The 13,159-nt window shown below is 44.4% G+C and overlaps 1 protein-coding gene across 4 annotated transcripts in view; it reads right to left on the minus strand.

Annotated features, from left to right (window-relative positions):
* The window catches only part of LOC146789441 (ATP-binding cassette sub-family B member 5-like), a 1,226,636-nt gene that overhangs the window by 328,120 nt on the left and 885,357 nt on the right, over positions 1-13,159 (minus strand). For all 4 annotated transcript variants that reach the window (XM_085631579.1, XM_085631577.1, XM_085631580.1 and 1 more), the window contains one exon: positions 866-1,036. In XM_085631579.1, the coding sequence (XP_085487705.1) occupies positions 866-1,036 (171 nt within the window). The remainder of the gene's footprint in view (positions 1-865; positions 1,037-13,159) is intronic.

Consider the following 13,159-nt stretch of genomic DNA (forward strand, 5'->3'; position numbering starts at 1 on the left):
TGCCCCATGCTGTATGCTGTAGAAATGTCAGTGACTAAACAACAGCCAAATGAATGTAGAGAGCTAGCCTAAAGCCCCTATAGGTAAGTAAATTATATATGTAATTTTACTATAAACGAAAACGTCTTGACTAACACAGACCTCATAAATATGTGGCTTGGGTGGATTCGTGGCAACAAGCAGATGATTAGTGCATCTCAACAGGGTCAAACTAATGCATAATTGCAGCTCTTGCTGAGTTTCCAAAATAATGCGAGAACCTTAAGATTAAAGACCAAGTCAGTTTATCATTAGCCACTTATATACGCCAAATATCTCACAGACTAATTCTAGTGCATGTCAGTTTCTTGCCAAACTATTCCTTTTCGCTTTTAAGATCATTGTGGCCCACTTCATATGGATACTACTCATGTGTGATCTTTGTTTTCATAAACATTTTCCCTAAGTGCTCATTTTCTCTTTTAACATTATTCCTTCAGTTTTAAATGGCCACAGTGTTGTTCACCAAGAGACCGTAAGGTAGTGAGTACAATGTTAAATAGATCCAGTACTCAATTTTGTTGATCACATTTGTGTCAACCAGAAATCGTGTAAATCTGGACTTTAAACCTTCCTATATGCCAGATGGGGCTTATGCAGAAAATGTGCCATTAGCAAATCTTGAATCCAATTTATAGTCAATATTTAGTAAGAGAGAGAACAATGGTGCACTGGACACAGAGCAGAGAATTGATAAAGCCCACAGTTATGAATGGCAATGGACGGCAAGCTGGAAATGCACCATTTCAAAATTGAAAGAGCCAGTGTATTTAAGGCAATTCCTGTCTGATTCCAAACGAACCTACATAGGTGAAACATGCCTTACCTTTTCAAGTGCGGCCTGAACTACTGATTCACTTTCGGTGTCAAGGGCAGAGGTGGCTTCATCAAGCAACAAAATTTTAGGGTTTCGGACCAATGCTCGGGCAATGGCTATTCTCTGCTTCTGGCCTCCGCTCAGCTGGGCACCTCTCTCACCCACAAGTGTATCAAATTTCTGAACAAAAGACAATGTAAAGAAAATGTAAAAATTGGCATATTACACTTTTTTCCAAACACACTGTATAATGATGAAAAATATATTGGGCCCGATCTACAAGATACATGTATGTTTACTGCTAAATGTACTATTTTCAGCCTGAAAAAAATTCACAAAGGGAATTCTTGCAGAGGTTTTCCATTTAGGAGCACAGGCATCTCCGGCATGAGTGTGGGGGAATCTGAACACAAAAATCCAATTCAAAGGATGGGAAGTGGGCGGTTCCTTTGAAAGTATGAGAACGTGCACAAACATGAACGTTTGAGAGCACCCCCAAACTCCTCTCTGACTTCTTCTCACCCTGGCAAAGGTTGAAGATTTACTCAAGGGCTTGAGTCGCTGCCTTCCCTGGATGGGAAGGGGAAGAGATCACCCTCATTGGTGGGGATACAGGGGAAAGGCTTTCTCCATAGAAATCATTTTTTCAGCGTGTATAAACAAAAATAAGTGTATTTGCAGAAAAGGCTTCATTTACCCTGTGCAGAGTTCTCCACTATTGAGAACTCTGCACAAAGGGAATCAGAGCCTTCCCACACATTCACATGGCATTCCCTAAATATGCCTGTAAATCTGTGCCTGCATTACTTTTTTTTTATTTTTTAATTTTATTGATTCAGCGAGGAAGCATTACATAATAAAACAAAAATATACAGATATTCTCCTGTACACAACACAAAAGAAGCAAGGTAATGCATACATAAAAGCATATAAACATATAATAACCATCATTCTTGTATCCATTTTCTCATTGGCTCGCATATCTGAGCCCCTAGCTTTTTCTTTGAGAGACCTTTTAATTTATACAGGGCTGATTCGGTGTTATATATTGAGATTATCTTGGCCCTCCAACCACAGAAGGAGGGGGGGTCCGGATCAAGCCACTGTGACGTTATGCATAACCTCAAAACCGACATAGACATAAACTTAAAGCCTCTGTAGGACACCAGTAATCCAATCGGATCTGAGAGAGATTCAGGTTCCATTCCAAACAATACCAGACTTGCTGTAATAGTTATCTGAATCCCCAGATATTGCCTCATAAACCCCTCTATCTCTAGTAACAGAGGCTGAAGGGCAGGGCAGGAAAAAAACATATGAATTGAGTCTGCTGCATAGAGATCACATCTTGCGCATTTATCACCCCTCCCTCCCTTCCATTTTGCTATCTTTGCCGGGGTATAATACAAATTAAACAGAGCCATATATGACTGGCACTTAAGACCACCAGACAGCAAAATGGAACCAGCAATTTGGGTTACCAACTTTAAGTCTAAATTACTAACTGATAGTTTCTCCTTCCATATTGCTTCCTGCCTAGCCATTTCATCCCGTTGCAAACCCATAATCTCCATATAAATCTGACGTATTTTAGAGTTCTGTTGTATTAAATCCAAAATACGAATCTGTCGAATCTGACATCTACCCCCCGTGACTGCACCCTGAAGAAAGCTTCTCAACTGCAGATATTTAAAAAAATCAGCATTACTAACACTAAACCTGCCCTGCAAAGCTACGAACGAGATCATCTCTCCCTGCACCAACAGATCCCCAATTTTTTTAATACCAGAATGGGCCCACCTCCACATGACCGCGTCATGAAATATCCCAGGTAAGATACTGATAGAATCGAATGGTGTATCCCATAAGATACTCGGAATATGCAGCTGCTTACGCAGCCCCTTCCAGACTGAGTAAGCTGCCTGAATAATTTTAAACCTAGTTTTTTTGTAATAGCTTGGCTCCAAAATTTTCAACAATAAGCCTTGTGCTGAATCCCCAAGACACCATTCATATATTGAAGGTGAAAAAGCAGCATCCAGAATCGCTATCGGGCCACAAACCAAAACGCCCATAAATTGAAGAAATGTTGCACAATAATATAAATAAAAATTTGGGAGAGCTAAACCTCCCCGTTCCGTTGGGAGATAGAGGAATTTAATTGCTCTTCTTGATCGGTGGTATCCCCATAAAAAACGTGTGCACATTCGTTCTATTTTAGTGAACAGCAATCTGGAAAAAAGAATTGGAATAGCCCGGAAGAGGTACAGAAATTTTGGGAAAATAGACATTTTCAAGACATTACCTCTTCCATACAGTGATAGGTGGAGCCGATCTAACCGTTCCAAGGTTTTACTAACGGAGGCAATCATCGGCTCCACATTTCTTTCTGGGATAGTTTGGATTTGAGGTGAAATAGTTATGCCTAAATAGATGGCCTCCGTAACTACCTCCATCCCAGATATTAGTCCAACTTCTGTATGTAGCACTTGGGTTTTCCCCAGATTTAATTTGTAGCCAGACACTGCCCCAAACATTTTTGTAATAACCTCAATTCTTTGCAGTGCCTTATTCATATCACTGGACAAAACAGCCAGATCATCGGCGTATGCCAAGACTTTAACAGAGTACGAGTGCGCCATTACTGGTCTAATTTCCGGGTCCGCCTCCAGACTGGAAATGAGAGGGTCAATAAATAAAGCAAATAAAAGTGGAGAACAGGGACAGCCCTGTCGGGTGCCCCTGTTTATCGAAAACCTCTGTGACTCCTCTCCGGTCAGCCGTATTGTTGCCCCTGGAGCAAAATACATTGAGCGTATCGCCCGTATATAACCATCCGGAAATGATTTCCACCTCATCACTGCCCAGAGAAACTCCCAAGAGACCCTATCAAACGCTTTTTCAGCGTCCAAAAGGGCCACGCCGACAGGTAGACTCATCGCCTGGGCCCAGTCAAATATAGAGATAACGCGTCTAACATGGTCCGTGGTCCCCCTCCCTGCAATAAATCCATGCTGACGTAATGAGACTAATGAAGGGATGACTACCCCCAATCTTTTGGCTAGACATTTTGAATAGATTTTGTTATCCGCATTAATTAAAGATATTGGTCGATACGAGGATAGATCAAGAGGATCCTTTCCCTTTTTTTGAAAAACCGCAATTACTGTTTGAGACCAGGATGCTGGGGGTACCCCTTCAAACGCCCGTTGAAATACTAACATCATTATCTCCTCTAAAGGCTCTCAAAACTTAACATAGAACTCCAGAGGAATCATATCTGGTCCCATCGCCTTCCCCGGAGCTAATGAAAGCATTGCAGTTTTAATCTCCTCCCAAGAAAGGGAGTCTGACAAAAATTCCTTATCCATATCCTCTAAACCCGCACAGGGCATTTTATGAAGATAGCTCTCAGGGCTCAAGACTGGTTCGGCCATGTATAATGTTTCATAATATTTTTTAAAGGCATCCAGAACCAGAGATGGAGTCTCTACAAGTTTTCCATCCATATCTTTAATTTTAACTATCCTGGAATATGCCTCTTTTTGGCGTAGTCTATTAGCAAGAACTCTCCCGACCCTCTCTCCGTATTCATAACACTGATTCCTATGTACCTGGTATTTGGCTGCCGCCACATCTGCAAATTCTTGATATATTTTCGCCCGAGTAGCCGCAACTTCCGCCTGTACCTCCTTGATCCTACCCCCAACGTTTATTTCTTGAGCCAATCTCTGCTCCACCTGAGATAGAGCCACCAAGTCCTTTAAAAACTTCAAACGGTCATTTTTACGTTTCCTTGCGGCAAACCTAAGTGTCTCCCCTCTCACCCCCGCCTTCAATGTGTCCCAAACAACGTCAGCCCTTGCTGAACCTATATTCGCCTGAAGAAATTCAAGAATCCATTTCTTCATCCAGCTACAATAATCTTCATTAAGAAGAAGCCTTCTGTCGAACGTCCATTTCCTTGTCGTAGACATTAAGCCAGTACACTCAAATTCCAATATCACCGGGTTATGATCCGATATTACTTTAGGTAAAATCTTTATAGATGACTTTAATAAAATATTGTCAGAAACCAGAAAATAATCCAATCGCGCCATCTTTCGGTGTGGAGCAGAAAAAAATGTGTAACCGTCTTGGCCTGGATTGAGCTCAACCCAGGCATCATAAAGCCCATGGTCATAGACAAACGCTTGCAACCCCCTAAACCCTCTCGGCTTCCTTCCCATATAAGGTTCGGCTGATCTCAAATTGAAACCTGACGGGAGGTGGATATTTAAGTCGCCACATACTATCATAGGCTGTGAGTACAGTGAGAGTTCTGAATTAATCTCCTGAAAAATATCAGAAGCATCCAAATTTGGCCCATATATTGAACAAAGTGTGATAACTTGCTGAGATATAACTACCTCAATCATAACCCATCGTCCCAGCCTATCTACCTTTTGCTTCCTTACCTCCATCAATCCTTTCTTAGCCAGTATTGCCACTCCCTTTATATTAACAGATTGGGATGTGCAAGCTATTACATCGAGTCCAAGCGAGCCCAGCCATGCCCTATTGGACCAAGCTATATGAGTTTCCTGTAGGAATAACAGGTCCCAGGAACAAGAACATATAATCCTGGCTAACACCCGTCTTTTCCTAAAATTGTTCAGCCCACAGATATTTAAAGTACAACATATTAATTTCCTCATCTAGAATCCTTAACATTTCCAAATTTTATCTCCAAAAACATTTGTATATAATAAAATTTCATAAACCAAGTAATTCCTATCAAAAAACCCATTATATCGCAATACCATTGCTGTAGTCCAGCACCTAAATCCAGCCTATTCTGTATGCCTCCTTTTTTGCAATAGACCAAATTAACATCAAACATAGAATCTTTCCTCCTCGCAGAATCCTTTACACCCCTTTCCACCACCAAAACCCCCCTGACCCTAACCCTCCCAACTACCCTGAACCCACCCCTTACCCTTCCTACCGCCCTCCCCTTCCACCCCTTACCCTCCTCATGAGGCATTGGGAAAACCTGTTCCCTAATGATGGTAAGCTTGATGCCCAGCTTCCTCCTCTGCGGGTTACAGCTGCAATAGCATATCAACATAAACGAAAAGAACCAGAACTTGAGATATGTTGACCCCCCCAAAAACAAAAAAAAAAAAAAACAGAAATCACAGTAAAGGCACACTAAAGTCAATTAATGTCCATGTATCGGCATGCTGATGCAAAAGAAAAACCATTTATTGGCTCAAAACAAAGTGAAGCAAAGTGAAGCCCAATATCAGAGGGGAAGGTACTTAAATAGACTGAAAATATTCTTTAGCCTTGACTTCAGATGTGAAAAACTGACTGTGGCCACCCCTGACCACCTTCAGTTTAGCCGGGTTTTGGAGGAACACCTGACACCCTTTGGACTGAAACATCGGGATAAGCTGTCTGAGCCTTCAGCGTTGCTCAACTGTAGGCTGGCAAAAATCCGGCCGAACAAAAAATTCACACCCTTTAGCCTTTCTCCGTTTATTTGGTCGTGCCAGATCGTACAGTTCTTCTCTTGCGCGAAAGTTATTCAAGGAAATCAAAATAGCCCTAGGGTAGTCTGTAGTTTGTGCTTTCTTCTGCACAAAAGGAAATCTATGAGCCCTTTGAACTTCCTTCCGCCACTCCCAATGTCCAAGATCCGGAAAGGCTTCTGTTAGCAGTTCAATCACAAATTCCAACGGATCCGATCCCTCTTTCTTCTCCGGCACACCCAGTATTCTCAGATTATTGCGTCTAAGTCTATTTTCAAGGTCAATAACTTTCCATTGAACATCATCCCTATCTGCTTTGAAGGATTCAACCATTTTCTTTTGGGCCCCTAGCTCGTCCTCCACCGTGGAGATCCTAGTCTCTGCCTCGTTCATCCTTATGCCCATATCTGAACAAGATCTGGCAACTCTTCTCACAGCATTCTGTAAGCGCTTACAGGCATTCTGAGTACGAGTTAGACCAGCCTGAGTCTCTGCCCTGTGCGTCATTATAAGATCATATATTGTTGCTAATGTGATCTCTCCAGATGCTGGTTTTCCTTCTGCTTGAGCCCCTTCCTGAAAGGGGACTTCACCCAATATAGCAGTCCCAGCAAAGTTAGGCGAGCTCCGTTCATCCCAGGTAGACGAAGCCTCTGAGCCTCTCGTGGTCTCAGATCTAAGCTCCCCATCAGGTCGCACCAAGAGCTCATCAGAATCCTCAAGGACCTCTTCCTCAGCCATCAAACTTGTCCCGTCGAGCCAGTCCTGTACTGCACTCTCATTCGAGGACCTATCTGATAATGAAAAAAAGTCTTCCGTAATTGAATTCTTATCGGGCAAGTCAGACGGCTCTTTCAACAACCCCTTGTCGACATGCCGGGTGGACTGCTTCACCGCATCCACATCCCCCTCCTTCGAATGAGATGATAATTGGTCAGCACTCTCCAGGACTCCATCTCCCAGAATCCTACTCCCTGAATTATCTAAAGTCAGAGTTGCCGGTATCGCTTTAATAATTTTCTGAGATTCCTGAATATCTGTACTCTTCTGTGTTCCAACCACTACTGGGGTAGGATCCTTAATCAAACCTTGCTCCTTACGAGGCACATTTTTTAATTTAAACATTGTGGGGATATGCTGTGATGCTGTACTCTCACCCGGTGCCTCGACCACCACCGTAGCCACATTAAGCAAATTGACAGCACCATTTACCTCCTGCTGCTTGTCTGAGAGATCGGTGAGTCCGTCTCCCACCCTCTCTGCTCTCTCCACCGGCCTCCCACCGGCCGCCATCTGCCGTGTTCTCGGGGGAGTGCCTGTCCCTTGGGCGTTGCCTCTGTTCCGTCCTGACCGCTGATGCAGGTTCTTCCCCGCCATTTGCCCAACACAGACAACTCCAAAAAAAAAGAGAATGCCGTACGCGTCAGGAAGCCCAGAGAAAAGCTGTCAATGCCGCCAATCCTCCGATTCAAACCAGGTGAGAGCAACGCCGACAAAGACCACAAAGAAGCAGGTTAGCAGAATAGCGGGATAGCAGGATAGCCTCATGAACGGTATCAAGTATCAAGGGAGTACAAAAGGGAGCAGAAAGGGCCGCACCGGAGATATCTTTCAGCCGTACTCGATATTCGTAAGCCGCTTTAACTGCCTTAAATCGCCATTAACTCCAGCACGACGGAAAACCCGCAGAGGTAGGGAGATGAGGAGCACCAGCTTAACCAGCCACTGCTGCGGCCGCCATCTTGCCTGCATTACTTATGGAAATGTTTACCAATACGAAATAAATTGAAAAGTATGCCCAGATGGAGGCTTGAATATCTGCCAGTATTTTTTTTTTTCATGACTGGAGTCTCTTCTCTTTCTCAAATATTTGCTGTGTGCATTTACTCTATTTACATATTAGCATGAAACAAGCAGCAAATGAAGAAATAATTTCATTGTTCCCTTTTAGCTAGTAAATTTGGTTTAAAAAACATGGTACACCGATGATCAAATTAAATGTAAGCAGGTCGATACTGGCACGTATAGATATGTTAAATTTGTTGAAAACACTCATTGGTAGATACAAAATTTTGATACAACCTGACTAAGCAATACGCTAATTTTTGAGGAAAGAAGGGATTTTTGTTTATCAAGTCTGAATTGTTCTAGCACTTTTTTTGATGAAATCTGGAGACAAAATCCACCCCTTCTGTTATACAGCCTGCCCCCACATAGCCCAGCACCTCTTGTGCAGTTCCCAACCACCCACTCCTCAAGTCTACAATACACAAAGCATTCCAGCCGCATCGCTGAGCATGGAAGTGACCGCACCTTTATGAAGTACGGCTTCCTTTTTAGGTTGAGCCTGAGACAGGGCACATGTGCTGCTCTGAGAGACATGCAGCATCTCATCTATCAGCATTGATCACACCTCTGGCTTCCTTTGTATGCTTTTAAAAATTCCCTTCCCTTCAGTGGCTTATTCTGTCGTTTGTCCCGCCTTTCAGTGGGTGGTTCTCATCCCTGGCGACTGGCCCGGTTACGTATAGTGTTGCTCTTCGTTTTAATTTCCTTACGGCGTTCGACTTCTTTTTCTGTTTCCTTATTTTTAGGTCTAGCCTAGCACAGCGTGCATGCGCTGCACTATGGGAGGCTTCCTGTGAGGGAGCGAGCAGCGGCGCGCAGGCTGGCAGCTGCATTCCTCCCTCGTCATGGATCAGGTTACTAATTAGCAGCCTGCGCTCCATGTTTGCAGCCCTCCCACTTTTATTTGTTTGTTCTTTGTAGCGTGGTCCGGTTTCACTTTAGGGACCACGCTTGCTGAAAGTCACAATGTATTCCGACAGTGTGACCTTTACTTTCAGTTCATAAAGGGCACAGAGAGTAAAGACAGAAAAGCAACCCCCATGCTGGCCCACTTTTCTACCCGCTGTCACCTCTATACTGTCTGACTGACTCTCTCTCTCACTGCCTAAATGACTGACTCTCTCAATCTCTCTTTCACTGACTGACTGACTCTCTGACTGACTGACTCTCTCACTCTCTCTCTCACTGACTGATTGACTGACTCTCACTGACTGACTGACTAACTCTCTCGATGTCTGACTCACTGACTGACTCTCTCACTGACTGACTGACTCTCTCATTCTCTCTCTGACTGACTGACTCTATCACTCTCTCACTGACTGTCTGACTCTCACTGACTCTCTCTCTCTCTCTCTCACTGACTGACTGACTCTCTCACTGACTGGCTGACTCTCTCTCACTCTCTCTCACTGACTGACTGACTCTCCTCACTGACTGACTGACTATCTCACTCTCTCTCACACTGACTGACTGACTGACTCTCTTACTGACTGACTGACTCTCTCACTGACTGACTGACTCTCTCACTCTCTCTCTCACTGACTGACTCTCTCACTCTCTCTCTCTGACTGACTCTCTCACTGACTGACTGGCTCTCTCACTCTCTCTCTCACTGACTGACTGACTGACTCTCACTCACTCACTGACTGACTTACTGACTCTAACTAACTCTCTGACTGACTGACTGACTCTCTCACCGTCTTTCTCGCTGACTGACTCTCTCACTGACTGACTCACTGACTGAATGACTGTCTCTCTCACTGACTGACTGACTCTCTCAATCTCTCACTGACTGACTCTCACTGACTCTCTGATTGACTCTCTCTCTCTCACTGACTGACTGACTCTCTCACTGACTGACTGACACTCTCTCTCTCACTGACTGAATGACTGACTGACTCTCTCTCACGGACTGACTGACTCTCTCACTGACTTACTCTCTCACTGACTGACTGACTCTCCTTCTCACTGACTGACTGACTCTCTCACTGACTGACCGACTGATTCACTGACTGACTGGCTCTCTCACTCTCTCACTAACTGACTGACTGACTGACTGACTCGCTCACTCTCTCTCTCACAGACTCTCTCACTGACTGACTGACTCTCTCACTGACTGACTGACTCTCAATCTCTCTCTCACTGACTCACTCTCTCACTGTCTGACTCTCTCTCTCTCTCTCACTGACCGACTCTCTGACTCTCTGTCTCACTGACTGACTCTCTCTCTCACTCACTGACTCTCTCTCTCTCACTGACTGACTCTCTCTCACTGATGACTCTCTCTCTCAAACTGACTGACTCCATCACTCTCTCTCACTGACTGACTGGCTGACTCTCTGACTGACTGACTGACTCTCTCACTCTCTCTCACTGACTGACTGACTGACTGACTCTCAAACTCTCTCACTGACTGACTGACTGACTCTCTAACTCTCTCTCTCACTGACTGACTAACAAACTGACTCTCTCACTGCCTGACTGACTAACTGACTGCCTATCTCACTGACTGTTATACAGGTACTATTTCCCAACCTTCACCCTCCTTTTATTTATGCCCCCATTAAAAAAAAAACATAACAAGCAACCTTTGGGACAGGCAGATAGAAGTTGCCAGCCTTGAAAGAACAAAAAAACCTCAAGACATTATTTATTGTTAATACTTTTTTAATATGGTCGTTCAGTTGTACATAATGCTTTCTTGGTCAAATATAAGGTAACAAAAATGCTTCCGACACTTCTTTAATATAACTATTCAGCATGCTGCAGACTTCTGTACAGCACAGCTGAAAGACATAGGCAAAGTCAATATCTCTGGCTAAACACTTACAAGGTCCCAAAGGCGAGACCTACTGACTATGCCAATGCTTGTTTTTTTTTATTGTGAACAGTTCTTTACGCATGTGGTGACCATCTATACTTTGTGTTACTCAGACATATACCGTTGTACGTTATTTATAACATACAGTATTTGCTTTCATGGCGTGGGTGTGAGACAGACATTTAAATCGGCATTTTCTTGTACCAAGTAAAGCGCGTACGTACTTAGTATATGTTTTGCAGCTTTACAGAGCGCAAACTTAGCTCGTGAGCATTAAAATGCTTTACACGTGAGGTAGAGGTTTTACACTTGAGGGCTTTTTTTCCGTTTTGTGGCGCTGGGGATTAAGTGATTTGCCCAGATTCATAGGAAGTTGACCCGACGCTGGGATTGACCTCCCCAATCCCGCGGAGGCAGAAAGGTATGCTTTTCTGTAGAAGATGTGCTTCTCATGTAAAGTGTTTTAATGCTTGTTGACTGTGTTGATGAAGGAACACCAGCAGCAGCAGTACTGCCTTTATATAAAACGCTGAAAAACGAGGCATGTTCTGAATTAAGTAGCTTAGAGCCAGAGTGACCATCTAGCCTTCATTTTACACGGACAGACAGTTGTATGTTATTTATAATATAACAAATAGCATTTGCTTTGATGGGTGGCTGTGATAAACACATTTAAATCGGCATTTTCTTTTAACATATAGAGCTCTTGCGTACTTGGTATTATGTGATTTGCCCAAAATCACATGAAGTTGACCCGGCGCTGGGATTTGACCTTCCCGTGCCGGGGAGGCATGAAGGTATAGTTCCATTATGGGCACAGGACCCCCACCCACACCACAGCAGAATAAGCATGCATAAATAAATAAATACACCACAATTTTTTGTTTGGAAAAATATTGCTGCAGGTTTATTACATACAAAGTATGCAACATATGGTGGGTTATCTTACTGGCGGTCCAAGGGTAGGCAGCCGTACTAACCTATGCTGCTCTGCCCGCCTGATGAGCCAAGTACTGTGGAAAAAAAACCCTACCAGCACTACCCTTATCGGGCTGTTCCCCTTACTGGATCACGTGACACATTGGTCCCTTATTACTCACGCCCCTTTCAGGGCGGAGCGTAGCAAGGCAAGCCCCCGGTTGTTCAGGCCCACAACCGCCCTAGGGACTAACGGGGCGCCGACGTCATTGTTCCAGGACCCTCTCCTGAGGCTCCTGTAGGTTTGGCTCTGGCACCCCTATTGTGCTCTTGCAGAGGTATTTTCTGTACCCATCCTGTTTCCAGATCGCCCTGTAACTCCTCCACAGCTCTGGAGGCGCCCCCCGTCGCCTACCGAGCCCCCCCACCAACCAACAGCACTTTAATCACTTGCACCCAGCTCCCTCCAGTGTCTCCTGCATGTCCAAGAGGAACAGGTCCATTCCAACGTGTGACAAGTGAACCATATCGCCATCAAAATAGCCTCTCACCTTCATTTGGATCAGCTCATGTCTGATAAACCCAAGGCCTCTTTGGTCTGAGAACTTGCGCATTGCACTGTTCACTCTTTTGCGGGAATGTTCAACCGCTTCGATGGACTTTGCCCCATGCCAGGCCAAGCGTGGCACTATTTCAGACCAAAAAAGCTCACATTGTCCCATGCGCTTGCTAATCTCCCCCAAGTCAGTCTTCATGGCATGTAAGAGAGCACCCCTGCCCATGGAAGTGAAATCGTTGCCTCCCAGGTGTATTATCAAGATGTTGGGAAAGCCTTCCCGCCCTACCAGGCCCTGTTCTAGTCTATTCAGCAGGCTGGACCATCGCATGCCGGGGAAACCCCACCAGACCACGTTAGTGTGTGGGAAACCCTGCATCCACTTCCTGCGCGCAGCCCACTGGGCCAGTCTGGCGACGAACGAGTGGCCGATCACCCATACCTGGAATCCTGGCAAAATAAATGGATGCAATTTTCACACACTTATTTAATACTTTCCGTATTTGCAAAGCATTACATGTTATGCTGTTCATCTTCACTGCACACATATACACAAAGGACACAAAAACCGTCACCGTAATTCACTGCACACATATTACAACAGTCCGCTGATGAGAGGTGGGGGAAAACGCCTGACCTGCTGC

The sequence above is a fragment of the Triturus cristatus genome, chromosome 10 (genome assembly GCF_964204655.1).
Source record: "Triturus cristatus chromosome 10, aTriCri1.1, whole genome shotgun sequence".
Lineage (NCBI taxonomy): Eukaryota > Metazoa > Chordata > Amphibia > Caudata > Salamandridae > Triturus > Triturus cristatus.